General features: G+C 33.0%; 2 protein-coding genes across 3 annotated transcripts in view; both read left to right on the forward strand.

Annotated features, from left to right (window-relative positions):
* LOC102800992 (death-associated protein kinase 1-like) overlaps window positions 1-24784 on the forward strand; it is an 84726-nt gene that overhangs the window by 36477 nt on the left and 23465 nt on the right. The window lies entirely within an intron of this gene.
* Window positions 10-20147, forward strand: LOC144354720 (uncharacterized). Of its 2 annotated transcripts, XM_085494509.1 has the most exons (4): window positions 10-948; window positions 1653-1917; window positions 2637-2755; window positions 18758-20147. In XM_085494509.1, the coding sequence occupies exons 2-4, from the start codon at window positions 1809-1811 to the stop codon at window positions 18860-18862; spliced, it is 333 nt and encodes a 110-aa protein (XP_085350635.1). In that variant the 5' UTR covers window positions 10-948; window positions 1653-1808; the 3' UTR covers window positions 18863-20147. The 2 variants fall into 2 exon arrangements, with proteins under 2 accessions (XP_085350635.1, XP_085350634.1); XM_085494508.1 differs by lacking the exon at window positions 10-948 and having other exon boundaries at window positions 959-1917.

Raw genomic sequence — 24784 nt, forward strand, 5'->3', positions numbered from 1 at the left:
CCAGTGTAGTGTATCAACTCACATGCATGTACCAGATTTATTGGGGAAGAGAAGCTATTTCGTAACTACATATAAAAAAAATTAAATAAATAAAAACAAATTTTGATGAATTAAAAAAAGTTGTGAATCTGAAAATTATCCATGGAAGTTAATTGCCAAAAATATTCATCAAATAGAATTAAATTGAAAGAGTTTTGCAAGCAGTCTACCACACTACCACACCAGCGCCATTGTAGGATGTTTTCCAACAGTTGCTGTGTCAGGCGTCCAGGTGAGGTCAAGATGACCACTACCCGGTAGCTGTAGTGAATTACACCATAGCTATTCACATATACGTCAATGAAATTTGCTCGACAAGAAGTGCACTGTCTTCAATGTAATTTGATTTCCAAAATTAAATGCATAACTATAATAGACTATCAGGATTCTTATGGAAACAACCAAAACTAAGGGATTAATTTACAGCCAGGCTGCTAGACATGGGTCTTTAAGCTAACAATTTATGCCAACTTCTTTTAACAGATTCATACTTCTTACAGCCATGAGTGGGAATAAATCATAGACCAGTTGAGATTTTTTCTAGCCAGAGGGCGGGTTAATTGAACAGCTTTTAATTTCACCTTTTTATTCTAAATTAGTTAGCCCAAACTAATCTTTTTTTAATATTTCACAGTTGATTTTTTTTAAACAAAATGTTGGTCACTATTAAAATAACATATCCTAAATAATAATAATACCCCCGGTAGCATAACGTGTTACCAATGGAAAAGTGCAAACAGGGAATGACATTCAAAAACTTTACAAAATACACCTTTTTTCGTGGTGTGCCCTGTATCTACAATTTTCATTGAATCACCAATTATGGCGTGTTTGCTCTAAGTGGACGACTTCAGATGGATTCATTGGTGAAAATTCTTTCCTGCCTGCATCGGAAATTTACAAACTTAGGTAAGTATTAAAGTCCTAATCTAAATATTGAATCATATTACAGCTTGTGTGCATTTTGACGACAATAAATTACTCCAAAACCTATTACGGTATTTGCAAAGGTCAACATCCAGGGTATCTTCAAGTTGTGTTTGAGTGATTCATTTGAAAAACACTTGTTGAATGAAAAGTATTCTCTGAAAAATTTATGTTAAAGAACTGCAATATATTTTGCTAAAAAATTGATAAATTCCAAAAAAGCGTGATTCTGTGCATGTACAGCTTGTCTGTTTTATTTACTATTGGAAATTTCATGTGTTTGAGACTTCTAGGTTCATTTACTGTTTAAGCATCATTATTATTCATTCTATGTTGCCAAATTAGTTTACAATAACATGATTTCCATCTGTCTCTGCAAATCAAATATAATTGTTGTGAGAGTTCAGCCTATGTGTAATGTATATATTTATATTCAGCAATTTCAACCAAATTGTGCACAGTAAGTTTCGCAGCCAAAATTATCACAGGGATGATAATGGCATTCAGATTTAAACAAAATGAACTGATTGAGTGGCCATAGATGGCGCACAACATGTTTACGCATGTCATTTTACAAGTGAGAGTGAGCGATGAGTGTCTGCATGGCAGCATGGCATTGCTGTTGACTTATATTGCTGTAATGTCGCATAATTTGAATCTGCTGTTGGTGTATTGTGAACTTGTAGGTACCCGAGTAACACCACTCAGAATCATATAGAAAGGAAGCGAGAAGGAGATTCTGAAAGTTACAATGAGTTCGCGGAAAACTGGATTATGGATTATGCCGCAGTCGTCGATTGACTCTGCCAGAAAGTTTATGTGTGTGCCTGCTCGCTGATTACATGGTGGTCACCGTCGCTTCCTTGAAGTCTCTACACTTATTCTGTATCCAAAGTGTGTCATGTCGGTGTGCATTTAAAAGTCGATCTGGTAATGGAGCTCCGTTATCTGGTAAGCTTATCACATGTGATCAAACTTCAACGGTACTTGGACCTCGGGTTTATTTTGAGCTAAATTTGATACCTATTGTATATTCTTGTGGTAAGAGAACATTTTGTGTCAATTGAATTGTTTTATGGTGACACACTTGTTTTTTTTCGAATTCAAGAAATTGTTGTTGCGCCTGCTTACCATGAGAGGTGGAAAATATCTTGTCATAATACATTTCCAGAGGTAATTAATTGTTGACCGTTGTGTGCTCATTATTGTTTTTTCTGGTTGATTGGGTAAAACTGTTTTCACTGGCATGATGATATTATGCATCGCTAGATCCCATAGTGGGGAACAGTTCATTTTGTGCCTCTAACCCCACTTTAAAATTAAATATAAAGATTCTTTAATTATTCTACTACATTTTGTGAGAGTGACAGTGTATTATTTTTGAAGGGGATAAATCAATTTTTTGCCTCCACCTTATTAACCAGTTATATAATTAACAGTGAGTGAGATTGTTGTGAGATTGTAATTAGTGAGATTGTAATTAATGTCTTGTATTTGAATTTGTGGCAAGGAATTTAGTGAAATTGCAAATATTGTTTAGCTTGGTTGGGAAGCAAAACATTTGTTTTAGTGCATGTGGTGGTGGCGGGGCTCTGTGCTACAGTGGTTCTGCTGTAATAATAAAATTATTTGTTTATCAATCTTAAAATTATTTTTAATTTCATTCACAGACAGTATGTCACCACCAATCAAATTTCTTGCAAGCTGTCCTTACACATGTGTAAGATATATCTTTGAGAACAATGTCACAGTATCCTCCTCGTGCAGTGTTCAAAATGAATTCACAGTTGTGAGTATTCAAATATTCTGTCTTAGCTAAAGGGTTATGGTTGTCATGCAGTGCATTTCAATTTTAATTGTATGTTGGGCAGATTAAATGTTTATGTTTAGGAAAAACCATCAGAACTGAAAACATTTGTATTTAAAAACCCTGGATATCCTAGTATTTTTTTAAAAATTAGGATAATTTTTTTTGTAAACTTAGGAAATATGGGTGTTGATATTTTAATTTATGCAAATTAGCCATATTTCACTTGCAAAAATGTTTTTTTTTGTACTTGTCTTTGCTTCCTATGATTTATTAATTGACTAGAACATGACAATAAATAATAAATCCACTGTTATGATGACAGTAATACTTTCACTTCCATCTTGCATAGAACCCCATATATAAACCAAAAATTAAATTTAGTGTATAATGAATCATTAAAATATAACTTTATTTTGACCATGGAACACCTCTGTAATTTACATTAAAAGCACAAGTGCTACTATCCGTAAACAAGGAAATACAGTCTTAGTATATTAGTCTTTGGGAATGACTGGACCTGCATGGAGGTAATTTCAGAATGGAAAAATCAATAAAACCTGAAAACACGGAACAATTTAAATGCAAACATAATTACTGATTTTGACATGGAAAAAAATTGTGTTTCTTGTAATAGGCAAACAAAATATTGAGTAGGCAAATAGGGTATTTATTTCAGTTTATTTTCCCTCAATATAATACCATCTAACAGGTTATTTCTATAACAATCATGCATTTATTACTGTCCCCTTCTAGTCTTCCATTACATCAAGTGAACTAAAAATATTTTGTGTGGCCAACTTGCATAAAAATAAAATACAAATAGTCTCATTTGCATAAAATAAAAGTTTGAGTTTCACCAAAAATATGGGTTGGTAGGTTTATTATGGGAATGCAATTATGTTTTTCTTGTCTTTATTTCCTGTTGGATGTTGTCCAAGATGAATACTTATGTTGTGGGTTCTGTGCGTGAAATTGTCCACTTGCCATCATTTCTCAAATATTTCTTGACCAATTTTGTTCTGTGTTGGTACAAAGGCAAGTCATAATAGAATACATATGCACATCAATTTGTTTTGCTTGGTTCACCTTTGGCTGGCTGGTGACCAGTTTTGCCCAAATCAAACCAAAAGCCAACATTTGGTCATCATCCTTTTCACAAACAGGTTTCTCCTCTAATGCTAGTATTTGCATCTTAGTATTTGAATACACTGCATTCACAACCAGTTCTACATGTGTACTGAGTGACTCTATATGAATGCAGCTTTTATTTTCAATGATGTAAATATTTCTTGTGATCAGATTCAATGTCTATGTAGGTTTCTCCTCTAATGCTAGTATTTGCATCTCAGTATTTGAATACACTGCATTCACAACCAGTTGTACATGTGTACTGAGTGACTCTATATGAATGCAGCTTATTTTTCTAATGTCATAGTTGAATACACTGTCTTTAATGAGTGTTAACATCTGGAAATAAGCATCCATCACTCAGCGATGTCTCTTGTCATTGTTACCAATTTGACCTGGTTTCTTATTCGTGTTATTTCATTTTTTTATGTTTGCCTCATTACACATATATACATCAGTAATGACCCTTGACTTATGTCCACATCCTCAGCCTATCTCTGGCTTCATCCCTTGTGTCATTCTCATTTACCAATTAGATGTATGCATTGTTAGCATTTCCTTTGATACACCAATCATTCATTTCCTGTTTCCATGCAGTCCATGTCATTTCAAGTTTTAAACTCACATACTCGACAACTCTATCAGCTCTGCAGTTGTCTTCAATTGTTCCTCTACGTTACAATGAATACAGTCTGTGTGGGGTTTGTCACCAGGGATTCACAGTTTGGTTTGAGTAATGCATCACCCTTGTCCTGAGATGAGTTAAATATGACCAAAACACCAAGGGAGATAAGGCCTCAGTGACACCTATGCATACGAGTCCCCACAGGCGGCTGCCTCACTCAAGCACCACATTGTCATTGTCATGTTCTGGGTCATTCATGATCTGGGTCACATGAGGTCATCCCCCCTGACTTTTTCTTCCAATACCTGTCTCTGTATCATTTCTTGGGCGTTAATGAGACAATCAAATATAATTCACTTTTATTTAGTTACTCATGATTAAAGGCCATAATTTGGTTTTCAAAAACTGGGACTGTGACATTTATGTCTTGTTTATTTCTTGTAAATAGAAAAAATATCAAAGTGGTTTGAAAGCATTTGAGTGTGATCATTTTCTGGAGGGTGGTTGAATTGCTAGAGCAAAAAAACATATCTGCTGGTCAACCGGAAATAGAAATATTACAATGAAATATGATATAGTTATGTAAACTATAATATAGTTTTGAAGGTTGTGGTGTTGAAATAATAATAATAATTAGTTTCTGCTCATGTCTGCATTTTCTTTTTCTGTGCAATGTTCTATGGCTATGTATTTCAGTTCTATTGTTTCAGTAAATTAACCCATTCATGACCGAAGGAGACACAACTGTAAATTAAATTAAATTAAATTAAATTAAATTAAATTAAATTAAATTGAATTGGTCATGTGGAGTTATCCCTTGCCCAACTGTACTTTGAGAGATGAATTTCTGCTTTAAACACTTGAGGCCCAGCACATTGAAATACGTGAGGGTAGGTAGAATAGTCAGCTACTAGTCAATAGATTAGTCAATAATGTCAGAAAATATCTGTCCTCATTGTTGTTGTTGTAGCTGTTCTCATTGACTCCATCAGAAACTTTTTCTTGTTGGTACAATAACTTATTAAATAGTTTTTTTACCAATTTTGTTTCTTAGCATTTTTTGAGTGTCTCATACTTTTCTCAGAGACGATGGGGTCACTTTGGATTTAAGTTGGTATAATGATCATTCATATAGGGTGTGATTCAACCAAATATGGTAGATTGGTGGCCATTTTCTATTTTATTGTGTACATGTCATTGAATGCGATGATCATCTCTGTTTAACCTTTATAAGTACACAGATAGAATACCAAGAGATACATCTGTGCCAACAAAAAGACTAAATTTGATACATGATGATAAGTAATGACTTGATATAACAAAAACAAATCACAAATCTGAAACAATTCATCATTTCTCATACATAATTTAATTACCATGACATTAATTAATTACACCTAGTGCAATGACATAGACATACACCACAAGTTGCTTTACTTTCACTTATTCTTTGCTATGTCTTATGTTGAGCACATAAAGACAATGTTGAAACAATTTGATGGGAATTCTGTCAATCTGGCTTGTATTTTATTTTTAACTTTTAGCAAATAAAAATGATTGCTAATCTAACTGAATTATATAAACATTTCTATCAAGGAAGAAATAAATGACTTGCCTAGCTTGTACTGGAAACCCAACTCAATAAAAACCATACAAAGCTGGATCATTTAACCAAGGAGTTATCTAATAATAATATCTCTTTTGTATACTATCACAGAAGGGCTCCAAGAAGACTGGGTATTAAAAATTCCAAAAATTTTAATCAAGGTCACATGTTAAATTGAAGTTACACATTAGGCTGGACCATTGAAAACTATGGGGGCAGAAAAACTAATGGCCAGTGCAAAATCAGGTGTACCTAATGTGTTTCACAGAAGGTGATTTTTTCCCCCTGAATTTGAGGCAAATATGGATAGGATCTGGTAGCAACATATATCAGCTATATAGTAGTGAATTTTTTTGAGTTGATCATGTATAGTTTTATTTTTATCTGGAATTTAGTTGATGATAGTCCACACTCAAAAGTGGTACTAGGGAGACTACACACGCATACATTATAACTATTTTATTAAAAGAAATACATTACATACATGAGATAATGTAAGCAAATTGTATTCAGTTCAAACCATTGAACAAAAAAATCAGGTTTGAGTATTCATATAAAACATTTTCTCTTTATTCGATACATTTGAAGTTATTATGTATTTTGAAAAAAAAATGACCAAAAAAAAAATGATTTTTTGAAATTTTACTCACAGCATGACATAATGCACCATTTTAAGACATGATGAAAACAGAGAGAATAACTAGTTAGGCATCATGACTGACAGCAGACAACACTTGCGCCAACTTTGCATGTCTTGTTGAAAATTTAACCTACTACGGAGACTACATTATCACAAGACAATATATTTCAATTGTAACATTAAATTGACAAGTTTATCAAATTGTTTGTGGCTAAGTTACACATTTATGAAGATAATTAATGGAAATTGTATGTATGTAAATGTAAGCAAATTAACAATTTTAAGAAAAAATCAACACGTGTAGATGTTAACTACCTGGTAGTTTTATATTGTGTTGGAAAAAGTTCAAACATAATCCTGCATTATAAATCCATTGTGGAAAAATATGTTATGACAGAGTGATGTTGAATACTTTCAGATTTTAAATTGCAGCAAAATTCTCAAAATAACCCTTGTAATGAGATTAAATGTTATTGTATTAAGCTACTACGGAGACTACAAGTACAAAATATCCGAATATGTGACACTTGTTTTGTAAAAATTAAACAAGAACACATATAAAGTACATGAAGTTAACACCAAATTATGAAATTATGCCCTGCACACCTTGTTTGCTGTTTGGATTAATAATATTTTTATTTGGTAAACATTGATGTCATCTTTTGCAAACCTGAATTGAGTATGTTGATTGGTCAAAACTGGAAGTTGAACTATCTTCAAATGGCTGCTATGAGATGTTGGGCTTATTTGATCAAGCATACAGACCTCCTGAAGTCTTGTTGACTTCACAAAATTCAAATATGGTTAAAAATATTTTTAAGTCGATAGTCATTGTCTATAGTAGTGCAGTGATCACATTTGATTGGTTCATGTTTTGAGATCCGCTAGGTATCAATGTTAGAAAGGTGAAAATATTATATATTTGTTTAAAATATTACTTACTTCAGCCATGTACACTGTTGTTGTGCAATTGTTTTCCTCTCAATGAACTCTCACACTCAAGCGTTCTTTTTGAGCTGCAGAACCCTGACAATGTTGTATGTTGCTTGTACAAATTTTGAACGTTGAACAAAACCAAAAATGTAACTTGTAATTTAACAGATTTAAAATTTGTTTGTGGTTTCTAAAATATGGACTTTTTTGTAACTCGATGTTTTCATAACTTGAACAATTCAGCATCTCCTATGAATGGCATGTCATCTTGTACTATATTTTTTTACGTCTGAATAGGGTTGATTGCATTGGAAAGTTGACCTGTCTACATAAACAAAATGGGTGTCTCTTGTTTTTTCTCCATCGCAATAAACCATTACAGTCTTTGAATCTTGCTTCATGGTAGCTTCACATAATGTGTACAATTTATAAGTTGTCTATGTAATTTGTAAATCACAAGACCAACACTCCAAACACCACTCATTCTGCAACAGCTAAATTAGGATGTTTTTGGCATTCAGAATAATTAAATTGCATTTTGCAGTGACGTCAATATTTTTTTTATTAGCTTCGCTGTCGACAAAGTCGACACAGTGGTTCTGTTCATATATTGATTGTCCATCGACGTTGTCGTCAACTTTACAATTTCAACTTCTTTTTTGAAATCGTAAGTCAGAATGTTTTCAAATTTGATATGCAAGTACTTTGGATGGTTCTTTCTCATTTCATGTCAAATTCTCTATTTTTGGTGAATTTTTTTTTTTCATTTTTGGTAAAAAGTGATATTTTCGACTTCTTGTTAAAAACCGCAAGTCCTATTACTTTGATAATACATATATAGGTACTCTATGTGGACCTCTTACAGATTTCATGATGATATCTTCAATTCTGTAATTTTGATGAATATTTTTGTCATTTTTGGTAAAAAGTGATATTTTCGACTTCTTGTTAAAAACCACAGGTCTGATTGCTTTGATACTATATCTTCAGTTCTTATTTGAAATGTGCATTGCTAACAGCTAGGCTATCTCAGCCGACAGGCTGCTTGTATTTATGTAGTCTCCGTAGTAGCTTGTATGACTACCATACAATGTATTTTATATATTTTATACTGATGTTATTGCTATATATCTGGGTCCCAGCCAGTGATCTACACTATAATTGTTGGGAAATCAAGTTTATCTGAAAAGAAGGCACAAATGCACAATACAATCAGTGTCTAGGATAACGTGTTGGTATTGGTTCGCTAGTACAGTAAGTGAACAAGGGTAAACCATTCATAATTTAACTTGTGAATGTATCACTATATATTCAAATATAAAAGTACATTAAAAATAATAGGTTGCAATAAAAAAGTAGCCCAGAATATACATTGTACATTCTATAGTACAGTATATTTGAAGGATGACAGCTACTACGGAGACTACTTTTCACCTTATTTTGCTCCATCCTATCATAAAAAATATATATGGAATGTGGTTATGATGTATTATGAGACTAGGCAGGATGTAGTAATGGATATGTGGGAAGAGTTTATATCTGACATTTTTGCACTGTCAATGGACATGGTACTACGGAGACTACATGATCCAGGGGGACAATCACACATGTCATTTTGTAGCTCAACCAGGACTCTAAACTTGATTCTTCAAGGAAATGTGTCAGTCATCTACATCAGTAAACTTATAATCATTACAGAAAGGGCAGAAATATTCACATGAGTTATTTAAAATGTCACATTTTTCATGATGAAATCATTCTTGTGCAAAATTACTAATTTTCATAACGAATGACAGTTTCAGATAAATTGTCATTCTTGTAGTAATATACAGTTATAATAAAGGAAAGAAGGCAAATTAATAAAAAATATATAACAACAAGGCAATTACAATTTAAATTTCATGATGTAGCCTCTGTTTTTTTTTAAATGGCAGCATAATTTATTCATTATTTTGAATGAAACGGCATAACCATGAAAAATGGCACAAAAATGCCTATTTTATTGTCATTTTGTGAAAAATTAGCATATACAAATAATTAAAAAAGTATTGGCATTGAAAAATAGTGCCTCACGTACAGAAAACAATCATCCAGACATCTTTTTAGAGCTTTATTTTTAAAATGTGGGAGCATAACACTGTGTCATACGGAAAGGTACACCTGATCTTGCACTGACCGTGAGCAAATATTTTTTCCCTCCACTTATTTTTGTGGTATTTTTTTTTCCAATGATGGAAGTCACAACAATTTTTTTTATTTTGTCTGTGGATTTTTTTCCATTATTTATCCCTGCAAACTTTTTTTGTCTTTAAGAACATTATCCATCAAGCATTTTTTAATTAAAGTGGTTCTAGTCAATTTATTCCTTTATTTGATTTTTATACTTAATTAGTTAATAACGAACAGTACAGAGAAGTCAGATCCTTTAGACTAAAGAATCTGCTTCTTACTTAGATCTGTGCCTTGAATTTGATTCTATTTTCCACACCTTCATAGCAATATCCCACTCTCTCCTGCTTATACATTTTCCAACTCATTCACTGAGCATGTAGGACATATGCAGACTTTTAAAAAAAACTGTTACAAAGATGATCTTGGATGGCATCAATGTCACTTGTCTGATGTAGAACTCAGGTTTCAAACAGAAAACATTTGATTATGACTCAGGAAGAAGTATGGCAAGTGTCACATGTGGTGCATTATTGTTCTTGTTGATTGTTTTGTCAATCAATGTCAGTCATTTGTCTTGTGTTTTGGACTTTCCCTGTATAACTTCAGTCTAAAGATCCATGGTAGGATGTGTTATTTTTACTTCACTATTATTTGGGAACTTTTATACAGTTGATGTTGTATTATTCTACAAGGGCCATCATGATTAATACAGTGCATGTAGTATTAATTGGCTAGTATTTTTCTTGCCAAATTTGACTTGGATATGTAGCTATATTAGTTTTAGAAACTTTTATACAATTCACATTTTATTATTCTATAAGGGACATTGAGATTAATACAGTACATGTATTATTATTTGAGGAACATGACAATTAATTATTTTTTTTATGTAATTATGATGAATCATTCGCATCTAAAGTTTCAGGAATTATATAGTACTCTCTTTTGCCATGAAAAGAAAAGTTTGTGCTTCATTAATTTAACCCATCCATTTGTTATGAGCCGCCACCCTAAAGTCCGGGAAGGGCTTGTAGTTTCACCTTCGTCAGTTCGTCCAGAGTGATTTCTCAGAGATGGCTGGACCAATTTTTTTTGAAACTTGGTACAAAGACATAGAGGTCAATCATACATGTGCACATCAATTTATTTTCCGATTCGATCAAATTTGGCCGACTGGCCATTTTTCAATGCCAAAATTCAGTCAAATTCGGTCCTTGTGTGTCCATCGTCATTTCTCAAAGATGGCTTGACTGATTTTGTTGAGACTTGTTACAAAGTCAAAGGGACCACCCATACAGATGCACATTGTTTTACTTTTTTGAAATGATCAATATATACCTCATATATATATATATATGTGCATACCCCCCCCCCTCGCTAATGTTAATGCATGGGAATCCATGAGGTGAAACCAGACATATACATGTATTACTGAAATACAGCAATTCTCAGGTTCATATCAATACATTTATTTATAACTTCCCAAAATGCCAGAAATTATCATGACATGTTTCTTGGTGGTCTGTGTAACACTGTGATAATCACATGTACACATAGTTTTCAGCTCATAGAAATCTGTATCGTAAATGAGAACTGTCTCGTAAAACTACAACCAGGCTTGAAATACTAGAAAAAACAAAAAGTGTCGACCAATTACAGAAAACAAATATTTGTCTCAATTTTCATGTAGCTCTATATATTTTGTCTGAAAACTTACAAGCTCCTCAGGGGACACATCAAGGTCTACTGCACATCCACACTTTGTGTCTTCAAGCAACAAGGTTGAATTTTTCAAAGGAATGTAATCAAATACTATTAACTCTGATTTTATCAAGCGGAACGTATCATGTGAGTGATTGTCTGTTGTCGTCTTCATCAGCTTTTCCGACTTCTTTTTTAAAACTACAAGTCTGATTACTTTGATGCTTACTGTATATGTACCTTGGGTGGACCTATCTTAGATTTATTCATTTCGTGATATCTTCAATTCTCTTATTGGTGAATATTTTTGTCATTTTGGGTCAAAAGTGATATTTTTGACTTCTTTTTAAAAATCGCAAGTCTGATTGCTTTGCTTTTTTACATATAGGTATCTCAGGTTGACGTCTCTTACATTCTTCATTCCGGGATGATATTTTCAATTCTCTAATTTTGATGGATAATTTTTGGTAAAAAGTGAAATTTTCGACCTCTTGTTGAAAACCGCAAGTCTCATTACTTTAATATTATATATATATAGATAGGTACCACAGGTAGGCCTCTCTAGATTTGTTCAGTTACTAATGATATCTTCAGTTATTTTATTGAAATGTGCATCTCATGTATCTCAGTCCAGAAGCTGCTTGTTTTAATACTTATTAAAATCATTAACACTACTGTGAATTTCATGAAGACATGACAGGCTTTTTGAAAATTTGGCCTGGCCGCCTTCTTGAGTTTTTGTTTATCATGAATGCCTTCATGATCAAGTTGATATTATGTACATATCATGTATGGCTAAAGCTTTTTAAGAAAAATAAAATAATGCAGCTCGGTCATCTGGTTTGGCTGCAATCTTGGATTTCTTGGATATTGGATGGCCACATTTTGAGGCATTTGTTTCTCATGAATGCTGTAACTAATCAACTTGCTATTTTGCATGTAGCATGTATGACCAGAGCGTCTTCTGAGAAAAAAATTAAGGCATGTTCTACTGTTCAAACTTTGATCCGACAATGCTGCTGCTGTGGTAATATACCATTATACAATGTATGTATAGATTCTCTCAGTTAAATTTCTTATCAAAGCCAAAGGGTGATGATACACAGGAAACGCATAGTGAAAATAGATAGAGGAAATGGGGTGGGTGTGGCTTAAATAAGTCGATTGCTTTTCAAGTTTTAATTTTTGTGTGTCCTGGGCATAATTTTTCTGATGCATGAAACAGTTCTGAATTATGTTATTGTGAGTTTATTTTTTGGGGATTGTAGTGTATTAATTTTTACCATGTCCATATGATTATATATGAAGTTTATGGTATACGAGGGGTAAATTTCTGTTGTTGTTGTTTTGTCATTTCTTGAATAAACCTTTTATATATTGTGGTTGCAATAACAAACTTGGATATTATATTAACCAGTTTGTGCTCTTGGTGTATATTTCACATAAAATGTCTTCTTTATGTGGTTACAATTACAAACAATTTTTATCTGATCATCTTCAAATTTGGGAATCATATCAATTTCTTTGTAACTACCTATTGCAATTTTCAAGGAATACTGGTAGTGTAAAATTTAAGTGAACTAAAACATTTTTAGACATAGAAATAAGTAAAAAAATTGAAGACATTCAACTGCTAATAATGAGAACCAGATTTGAAATACTGTGAAATATTTATTATTGTGCATACAGAAATCTATACAGCAAGAGAACAAAGGAGATTTGGAATATTTTTTGCCTGAAAATAAAATTGCACTATCTGGCCTTTTATTTCTCATAAATAAAGTATTTAACTGTAGACAAGTGTAGTAGTATGTTGTTATGAGTATAAAAATAAAATGTGACAAGTGCATTGTTTTTTTCAAATCTGCCTAGTTTTTTTTGTGTGCACATACTGGTATATACAACATGTATAATCAAACTATATTCTTAAGAATATGCAACTCTATTGTGGTTGAGGCCCTCTATGGTTGAGATCAGTTTCTTTATTTCCAATTGTTTCTTTATGCCAAGGACACTATTACGAAAGTATTGGTTACTGATTGGCCTGTTCCGTTTTATATTCAAATGAAGTATATTGACAGCTGTATGATGTTATTATTCAGCATTAAAATAGTCATGTGACTTGTCTTTAAATGCCACTCACTGTGTGGCTCACACTTTGATATTTTTGGTTGGAGAGCCACAATGTGGTTTTGGGTACTGATCTGTACCATTGTGTGCAAACAATTGTAGTTTCATTGTTCTGGGATTTAAATATGCAAATTGATTTCTGATCTCTGTTCACTGTTCTATGGTCAAAATGGTTCCACGTAATGCCTGACGAGATGCATAATACTATAATACTAAATATAATACTAAATAGTATTTCAGAGATTTTGGTAAGAGCTGTTACATATGTGACTTTATTAAATAGTTTTGGAAATGATTTTAGACGTCTTTGTCAGTTTATTATGTATATAGTGTACCACTGTAAGTGCCACTGTCATACTGACTGAGGGCTGATTAGAATGACCAGGATTTCAGTCTCAATGGAGAGAATTTTTTGAAATCTTTTGCAATATACATTGTTTACTGCATTGAATGGCATTTTTACTTGTCTACCAGAACTGATATACAACTGCACTATTATTTGGAATTTTTGAACAATTAATGCACATGGGATGAGTTAAAATGAGTTGCATATTTGTAAATTCTTGATATCTATAAATTGCACGAACTGTATATAGGGTCTTTCATTCACGATCTATTTAATCTATACAACTGTTCAACTCATTGTCTATCTGAATATTTCCAATTTATAGATCACCATGATTATACTACAAGACAGCGTCATCTTTATGTAAAGTATGCCAGTACTACATCTGGGCAGTTTACAATATTTCACTCAGGTGCCAAAATTTGGAACAATATTCTTAAAACATTTGTAGCATCAACATTTTACAGCATTTTAGAAAATTCCACAAAAAATAATTCTTTTATGTTTATTATTATTGCATTCAAATCAATAAGTATAGCGACAGTGACCTCTAATTAATGTTGTTTAACTATTCCTAGCATGACTACTTTTCGGGGATCAAACTAGACCAGCTCTAGTTTCTGTTCTACATTTCCCCATATTCCATTATAATCATCTCATATTCAAAGACTTTAGAGAAAGAGTATTATTTATTATATATGTTATGTTTAAATTTGGCATATCTTTGAAATAAAGTTCCTCACTCCCTTGTCTGTTATTGCGTATTTTCCTCCACCAAAAATACATTCCAAATTTCGGTTCCCCAGGCATTTCTAATGAAAAAACTTTAAAATATTATTTTATAAGGGACATTGAGATTAATACAGTACATGTAGTATTAATTGTGGAAAGCATTAGCTAGTGTTGGATATTTTTTTAACCAAAATTGCTCTCATCACTTATTCAAACTAATTCAGTCTACTTGGTATATTTAGGTTTTACTGACACTTCCAAGCTATTGCAAAAGTTTATTTTAATCATTGGAAACACAATATATTTTCTTTATATGTCACCAAAACCAAAAGCTGTAACAACTAATAATATACTATCACAGGGCAGGGATGTGATAACATATAATCAAAATTATCACTTAGAAAATATATCTATGCCAAATATAAACAATGCATCAAACATGACTTCTTATAAAGTTCAAAAAGTGCTATGTTTACTGATGTTAAAAAGTAAGACAGCTGATAGTAATCCAACATGTTCAGTGCATTACCCAATTTTGGACAATGTAATGTATAATATTTACATTTAGGTATACATACATTTATGAAAGCTAGGTATAAAATGTAATGCAATTAAAGTAATTATTTTTCTTGTTTACTTAAATAAAATTTAATTTGAAAATTTATTCTTATTTGAAAAAAAGTTAAAATAAAAAAAAAGCGCTATGCTATATACTCACTGTCCTCGCTGCATTTCAAAATAACATTTTTAGGTGTGTAATTTGATGTCCAAGTTAAAAATCACTAAATGGTACAGATCAGATTTTGACATATAGAGCAGAAATAGACCATTTTCCGTTCACTGCGAGAATCTTGCATTATGCGTGAAATTGAACGTAAAAACAGGACAAACAAAGGTCATAGCGTCGTAGTGTCGTCAAACATCGCGTGGGATTCGACAAACGCAAAAATATTGGGGGGGGGGGCATTTCCATGCTTAATAATGTGCTCCACACATTTGCTGATAGACAATTTCGATTCAGTGAGGGTATTCGGAAGCAATATTCTTCTGTCATAGATCGGCCGGTCGATGTGAACTACGAAATAAAGAAATTCGAGTTCAAAATCAAATCGTTCGATTTTTGAGGCAGACGTTCGACGTGCGTCTATTATGCATACCGCGAGATCTCGCAGTTGAATGAAAAATCACCTATTATAATAGCTATAAATTATGGATTTTATCAAGCCACCTTTGGTCAATAGCTCAAGTTATGTTCTACTGTACCAATAGTTTATTGTATAAATTTTGGGGTGAAACCATAGATTCATATTCACCCCAAGGGTGAGAGAGATGTTTGCAAGTATGTACATTCTCAGCTGAAACAGTAAAACCACATAGCACACATCAACATGACTTTCTAAAAAGGCAAAAACAGATTTTAGGCCAAAAATTTAAAATTTCATTCCAGGCCTCATTTTCAAAAGATTTTGTTCCTACCTGGCCTTATCCAACATACTGTAAGAACATGTATGCTAATTTAGATGTCATTTTTGGAACAGTAGATTGTATCGAGTCAGATTTATGACACCTATTCAAGATAACTATGTATATCGTGAAGACGACCATAAGGAACTGTTTATTCAGTGAACACACATACCAGTACTATTTGAACTTGAGTTTATAGTCTACTGAGTTATTTTGTATAAAGGCAACAAAATAAGAAATTTCTAGTTTGTAACTAAATTTCTTTCACTTTGACATTTATGTTTTATTTCTTGTCAAAAAGACAAAATATCGAGATGCATTGAAAACGTGTGAGTGTGATCATTTCCTGACAGGTGGTTGAATTGCTGGAGAAAATAAAAAATAATTTTTAAACAAAAATCAGGTGTTCCACCTTATACAAGTTTCCAAATAATAAAAATATTACGATGAAATCTGACAAGTTTGGGTGTTGAAATAATTTTGCAAGGTTTTTGTTCTTTGTTAATACTTTACAATTCCATGAAACATATTGTTAGTTTCTACTCATGTCTGCATTTCTGCTCAAGTCTGTTTCATATTTTCTGTGGTTAAAGGGAAATTATAAATATCAATCTGTGCAAGTCTGGAGAGAATAAAATAAAATAATTTTTTTTTCTGCTTTCTGTTCTTTGAGAGGGAAATCCTGCTATAAATAGATGAGGGCCCAAAAGTGGGGTGGGTGGGATATTTATGTCAACCTCCCTTGATTTAAATTGGTTAACCCTTAGAAATTAGAAAATTTGTATATACCAAGTCTGATTGCTTTGATATTATACTTATAGGTACCTCAGGTGGACCTCACTCAGATTTGTTCATTTTGTGATATCTTCAATTTTCTAATTTTGAAAAATATTTTGGTTTAGTCACATGGTTTGCCTTTATATTGTAATTATGAGAGAAATGGGCATAATAATTTTAGCATTTATTTTTCACAAAAATTTGCAGTCACTTTATCTCAAATGTCAAACATTAAATTATGTTGTATGTCGTGATGGTGGCGTTTTGTGTTTGTCTTACGGCGATAGATGGGCAATGTTGTTTTTGGCGATAGATAATTGTTAAATATAGAGCGGCAAGATGTTTCTTTTAGTCAGCACTAGGGAAGCGGACTTTGATAGAACCCGATCTGAACGTTCATGTGATCAAATGTGGATGTCCGATCTTGTAGGTACCACAGTAAGCCATTGAATAATATTGCATCATGGGAGTTTGTGATCTATTCTGGAGGACGTCGGTTCGCCGTTGCTGGCAGTATATCATTTTTTACGTGTCTACTAATCACGCGTTTGCAAGTAACGTTAGAACAATACACTGTGTATTGTCATACAAATTAATGTATTGTGATCTACGGAATGTGCATCATAAAGATAATTCTATTGGCCAATTCCGGCCTACTGCAGTTAACGAGTGGGGAAACTCGCCAGTGAATGACATTCCCGATTTTGGTTCTGAACTGGATGTGCCTTCTAATTTATGTTACTGGCTACGGAGGTGTACTGCGGTGCAAGGGAATCCACCCGGACCACTCTCCTTCTACAAGTTACGAATATTGGACAGATAAACTCTGTAATTGATTGGTATCGTGCTCGACTGAGTGTGCAGCGTGTATTCTACGACTACAGTGCTTCTGACTGCGTTTTGTAATTACCGTCGTCGCCACCGTTAGCAGAGACTCGCTGGAAAATGCACAGTTATCACGCAAAGACCCGTTTTCATCTACTTTGAAGAAACCGTATGTAGGTAGGGCTGTGTCCGATCGCCAGTATATTATTTGCGTCCGTTGTTTATGTACGTTTGTCTCTTAGTTTTATGCATGCATGCAAGATTCTATGTTAGACAATTATTTACATTATCGATTTAGGCATTTCCTCGTAATAGTATAACGTAATCCACTACCCTTTTCCCGTGTGGAAATATTACAATATTATTACTGAATTATATTTCTAGTGTTATATTTTTGTGTAACAAAACAACGTGTACCCCACTACCCCTTGTAACGGGTCAGGCATTTCCTGCCCATCTTTTAGGTGTGTGGAATAAAGTACGTTGTTTAAACCTTACTCGTGTAGCGTGTACTTGTTGTTTATGTTGCATATAAATTATACAACTGTCTTAAGTTTCGAATTATTAAAGGACCCAGTTCACAGGGGTGTTGTTGGTTCATGTTCATATGTTTGATATCCCCTACATCAAATTCATGCCTTCAATTCACTCTGCATACAGGTCTTATTTTGTATCCTGTGGTACAGATTGTTTGTGAAATGTACATTGCTAACAGTGGAGCTATCTCAGCCAAGAGGTTGCTTGTGTTCTCAAATAAGGATTTAGCACACATTATAGTACACATGAGGCTGCTTCATATTGACAATGACATGTTATGTGTTGTGTGCATACTCTTAATTCACTACAAATTTAGTATGGAAATGCTGTATATTTACAAATTTCTCTTCTCTTTTATTTTTCAGTGTTTTGTAGAAAACAGCTACACCCGCATTTTATACGATCATAAGCCCATTTTTGAGAAGTGTGCACAAGTTATGCATTTGAACTATCAAACTATGCTGTTTTAAGCAGGAGGAGATTTTCAGAACCATACCACTGATTCAATATTGTGCCGGTACCTCAAAAAAAGTTATATGGAGATATCAAACTATTACTATTTTAATAACAACGCAGCAGCACTTCCATATATGGGGCGCATTTCTTATATGAAAGACAACTAAGTTGTTTTAGCTCTGCTTTTCACATAGAAAACATCAACACTATTTCAAGTTTACCATGGCAATATTCTGTGAGAGTTTTAATCATTAAACTGTACTTTTTAATGCTGGTTATTTGCATATGTATATCTTTGTGATTTAATTATGGGTATATACAAGGTATGTGGTTTAGACTAGTTTGTAAATACATCCCAGAGACAGCAATATTTGGATGTTGCTTCAGGGAATAAAGGACAACGGACTGTCCTTTAGTGCATGTTATACATCACAACTATCAGACATAGAGATTTTTATGATGTCATAGCTTTTTTTATCACATGATAAACCTATATTCACTGAATCACGCAAGTATATAAATTCATTTTAACGAAAATTAGATTAATTCAGATGGTGGTTATAAAAACAATAATGAATTCCCCACAGTGTCATATTGGATTCAGACACAATGTGTTTTTATATATACTTTTTTCTGTGGAGTTATCTATATGGGGCTGATAGGATGGTACATTAAATACAAATTCCATTTTGCTTTCTGATTTTGTGAACATAATATTCTGTGAGTGAAGAAAAAAAAGGAAAAATGTGTGAATAAAATATTAGCACACAAAATATTTTTTTAAGCACCCACATTTAAAATTTGGTAATCCGTTTATATGGTATAGATTCAGGTTTGTGGGAACCATTATCATTCGACACAATCTCTTGTGGGGGCTATACTGCACCATTCTACAAAGTTATGCAGATTTTTGAATAGCAATGACCAACAAAGCAGATTATTTCTATTTTTGAAGAAATAAACCAATTATATAACTTCTTACATATAGTGCCAAACTTATGTCATGCAAATGTTCGCTAAACATTTTGCATGGTCTTTTGATATAATGTTTGTAAAGTTTTCGGTAGAAAATAAACAAAAATCAGACAAGTACTCTATTGGTCTGAACTATTACAGGTCTAAGTTTATAAAACCATTGCTGATTGGCCAATTTAAATGACATCACTATTTATGAATAATTCATGACCGTTGTTTTGTAGCTTTATAGTTCCTAGTTGTATTTTGTATGTCTTATTTTTTTTACTGCTTTCTGCTTTAGTGTTGTGTCAATAAAATATTATTATTATTGGTAAAACCCAAGTCATATTATTGTCTCAGCCTTGTAGTTCTTCTGCATGTGTAGATCAACCGTTTACAATCCATAATATCCACCAGGTTATTAAAACCAAAACAATGCCCAAACGTTATTGCTTTCTCTGTTAATACTCTCAGTGGGTGCAAAGCATATTCAGACAGTATATCACCTCAACCATTTACTCGAGTCAAAGCATATACAAGGCATAAATGTATACGGAAAAAAAAAGCTGAACAAAACAAGCTGCTCTCTGATTGGTCTGATTGTCATGGTTGGATAGCCAATCAAGCACAATCTTGTATTTAAAGTAGCATTCCATTGAATCCAATCATTTTGCTAAAATTGCACATAAACAATAGATACACAACATCTACCATGCAGTATGTACCACTCTGTGTATCCAGGATGTGTTCCATCCTGTAGCTGTGTGTCTCACATGGCTACACAAATCTGGGTATTATAATGCAGCAAACATCAGACAGCTATTGATATCCTCTTGTTATTTATACAAATATCATATATGAATCAGTTTGTAAATATTGCTTATCAGTGGGTCAAACCTGTCTACTGTTATCCTTAAAATGGGGCACTATTGGGAACTCAGTCAGGGAAATTCTCATGTTATAATGGCTGTAGTATAGTTGATTTTGGAATTATCTAAAATGAAATGAATGACAGTGTGTAATATTTTCAAGTTCATGACCTAACCTGTATTTCTGATCACTGTCAATTTCAGTCTCATTATTTCTGAATGTGATTTCTATGACTATCTAAAACAAATAAGCAAAATAAAAAAGTCAAACTTTTACCAGCTAATTATTTCATGTCTACAGATGTTGTAAAATACTGAAATTAGGATTTAATTAATACAATTAATGAAAATCACTGATTTATTAGTTAATGCATTTATCATTTTTTTTAACAACCTTTGCAACTAAAACCATCAGGAGGATTGTAGACCTAAAATTAAAAAAAAGTTGTTTGATGCTGACTGCGGTCAACTAGGAATAAATTAAAAAAATGCACTAAAATGATTCAAAGGTTTTCACTGGATCTAATAATTTGTGGTAATTAAAATGAAAACAAAAGTGATTTAAAACTTCCACACGGTTCAATTGTACATCTTAGCTGGACAGAATTCATTCAGATAACATTTATTTTGGTATATTTTAAGATCTCTAATTTTGATGATTATTTTTGTCATTTTCAGTAAAAGTGCTATTTTCAACTTCTTGAAAACGACTCGCCCGATTGCTTCAATATTTTATATGTGGACATTTTATATGTGATGGCCATGCCAAATCAGCTAATAGTTATCCAAAGATTTTCCCAAGAAATATAACAATTGCGATAGCGTCATAGTGGGATGTTTTCCAACATTATGAAATGACCATTTATTATTCCTGAGGGGGGGGGGGGGGGTTGGCAAAACAGGGGAGTCAGCATATTGTCCAAAGCCACAAGATGGGGGCAGTGACTTTTTATCAAGGCTGAAAGGGGGGGGGGCAAATATTTTTCTTTTAAAGATTGAGACACAATTTTTTTTCACTTTACACCTTTTTAACCAATTATCAACTAATAACAGTCCAGTATTGTCAAATCAGTCAGATTACACAAAAGATTTGTTGAAATGGCTCACCCTGAAAACAGATGGTGGCCATGTAGCAAAAGATCAATAAAATATATGAAGATAGATTTATTGCCTTGGGTGCATAATCTTGTTCAGTGAAGAGACTGTCCTAATTTATAACATGGACTTTCTTCAGGCGAGTGAATAGAACTGTTAATATAAATTTCAAAATATTATATGTTAATTTGTGTATTTCTACTTCACAGAAATGAAATCTGCAAAAACGTAGTGCATAGTGGATTGCTTGTAGTGTTTATTTATCAAAATTTTCGAGGAGACAGTTTTATCTCAACTGTTTATAGTAAAACATTTTATCTGATAAAGATATATCCACAAATTAGACAGACTGAACTTCTCCTCTCACTAAATAATTTTTACAAGTATTTTTGTTTCTTCAGACATACATGTAAAAGATCAATAAAAATACATGGGGGTTACAAATTTTTCATTTTTTCTAAAGCGGGCATCCTCTTTTACAAAATCAATAAAAAAACACACCGAGAATTGCCTGACCCCCCCTAGACTGGTGCAGTCGGGGCGATTAATTTGTTTTTGTAGTTGAAATAAAATTTTAAAAAAATCACGAAATGGAGGTGTTAGCTCGACATCACCCCGACTGGTTTATTCTGCAGGAAATTCATTGCTATTAAATATTCATGAGCACATATTATAACGAGGTGGGCGCGGAAATACGTGCATAATGAGGTCAACATGGTAAATGTCACACTGCAAGACCCATCATGGCGGCACGTTGAAATTCGAGTTTGTCGTAGTCATCGTTTCTAATTCATCACAGTGCGTAAAAAAGTAAAAAAAAAATCTTCTCGGTCAGAGTTCAGTTGAAGAGACGTTGTGATTGGCTTAGATGGTTGTCAATTAGAACACTCATTACCATAATTACCCGTTGAAAAATCGACGAGTTCCTGCAGTGTCGATAGAGGGCCATGCAGAATAAACCAGTCGGGGTGATTTCGCAGTTACATGGGATTTCGCGCTAACACCTCCATTTCGCGAAATGTTTTATTTTATTTAAACTACAAAAAAAAATAATTGCCCCGACTGCGCCAGTCCCTTAGGAATAATAAATGGTCATTCCCTTAGCTGTGTAAGAGTAAGGTGCAACATCACCACGATAATAGACAATACCGTGGGTACACACACATATGTTGATGAAATGAAGGTAAACAAACTTCATGTGTCACTCAAATTAAATGATATAAATTTGTTGTAAACAAAGACAAAATATCAAATTTGTGACACTGGCCACAAAGTAACCTGTCCCGTGTTTGAAAAAAATAATATCTGGAAACGGTGCCCCACCAGTAATCTCATCAATAGCGCCATCACCGATAAACTACGGAAATCATTCATCATTAATTTCAAATCTGGAAAAGTTGAGAATTTTTTTTCCATTGATCTAAAATTTAAAATATCTCAGCATATTTTTACTCTTTTCATTGTTATCCCATCTGCTTTAGAGTGTCATATTGCAGTGGTTTCAACCAAATCAAATGTCACACTATTGTAGTGATTGCAATCCAGGTGGGTGTTTGTACAACTGCACTGCCATGAACCGCAATTAGATGGTGTACGTCTCAGTGTTAATTGAACTAGATTAGAATACAAACTATTGTAGTATATAATAATATGCAGAAATATCCCAGTACATAGAATAGATGCCAGTCGATACATGTTTTGTATTTGTTGTATGAAGATATGATTAATTAGCAGCTGGGCAGTGAGACATTGGGTTTTTAAGCTATGCTAATTTTTTGACACACATTTCATTTAAATGCCTGTGTCCCAAATACATAAAATACTAACAGTATATGGTTAATTCAAGTATAGCAGCCAGGGTTCAAAGTCAGACATTTATGTTACACACAACCATGGCCAATTGGAGTGTCATGATTGAATTAACAAATTGCAATTCAAATAATTAATAATTTATTAATAATTAATTAGATAATAGTCATGGAGTTGTGTTGTCTATTTTTAGTACCATCACATCTGAAGGCATTCTTTTGCACCCTCTCTACCTCTACCTTCTTCTTTATTATACATGAATTCCTTTCTTTAACTACAAAATGTAATCATCGAACAGCCTCTGTGCATTAAATATCAGTAAAAGTTTGCAACCACCAAAATATTAGCAGCAGTGCACCCAAAGTACAGGTACATAATTCTATAATTTTTATAACAGCATCTTTTAGTCACCATCATAATCTGTTTCTCCCCATGTGAAATCTTTGTAAAAATTAATAAACCTTATGATCACAAATTAAAAGCAATATGAGATACTGCCTACATGATCAAAAATTATACTGACTTAACCTGTACTACTAAATGTGTCATGGGTGTTAATTTAAGTTTTTGTTCCCTCCAAAACAATTAATTGGCTAAAAAATGTCGCTTCCCATCCCATGATGAATTCACTTTATTAAAAAAAATAATAAAATTCAAAATTAACCTGAAAAGCAATTTAAAGCAAAATTTCTGCCCTGATTGATTAATAATGTAAATCTGCAAATACTCTATATATTATATATAATATTCCAGCCCTCCATATTATTTGATGTGCATTTGGGAGTTGTTGACTAATCGCTCAACCCTATTAAAATAAACATGCTTTTTTGAGCCCGTTACCCTGTGCTCTAAATCAGACAAGTATGGTACTTTTATTTTAGAGTAGAGGTGGTCATATGCCTAATTAACAGCATATTATATGCAAAACCTTAAATAGTGCCCTTGTAATAGAGGTAACAGTTTTGAAGTAGGTATAGTCACATTTACCAGTAATTGTTGTTCTTGGAGACCACATTTACTAGTACATAGTTTTCATTACTTCTCCACAATCTCAACTTTTAACGATATATATATATATAAAGGTCAGGGGGTGATACCTCACGGATTTCTCATGTAATCTTCACACACTGAGCTCTCAAGATAAATTATCATCGGTCTCAACAAATGTTGGGTAATAATCTTCTGCTTCTGAGTCTTAAAAACAAA

This window comes from Saccoglossus kowalevskii, chromosome 20 (genome assembly GCF_978046115.1).
Source record: "Saccoglossus kowalevskii chromosome 20, keSacKowa6.1, whole genome shotgun sequence".
NCBI classification, from domain to species: domain Eukaryota; kingdom Metazoa; phylum Hemichordata; class Enteropneusta; family Harrimaniidae; genus Saccoglossus; species Saccoglossus kowalevskii.

Coding starts and splice junctions, on each gene's coding strand:
- LOC144354720 (XM_085494509.1), top strand. CDS start 1,809: ATGGTGGTCACCGTCGCTTCCTTGAAGTCTCTACACTTATTCTGTATC. Junction 1,918..2,636: donor TAATGGAGCTCCGTTATCTG/GTAAGCTTATCA, acceptor TTTCATTCACAG/ACAGTATGTCACCACCAATC. Junction 2,756..18,757: donor TTCAAAATGAATTCACAGTT/GTGAGTATTCAA, acceptor TTTATTTTTCAG/TGTTTTGTAGAAAACAGCTA.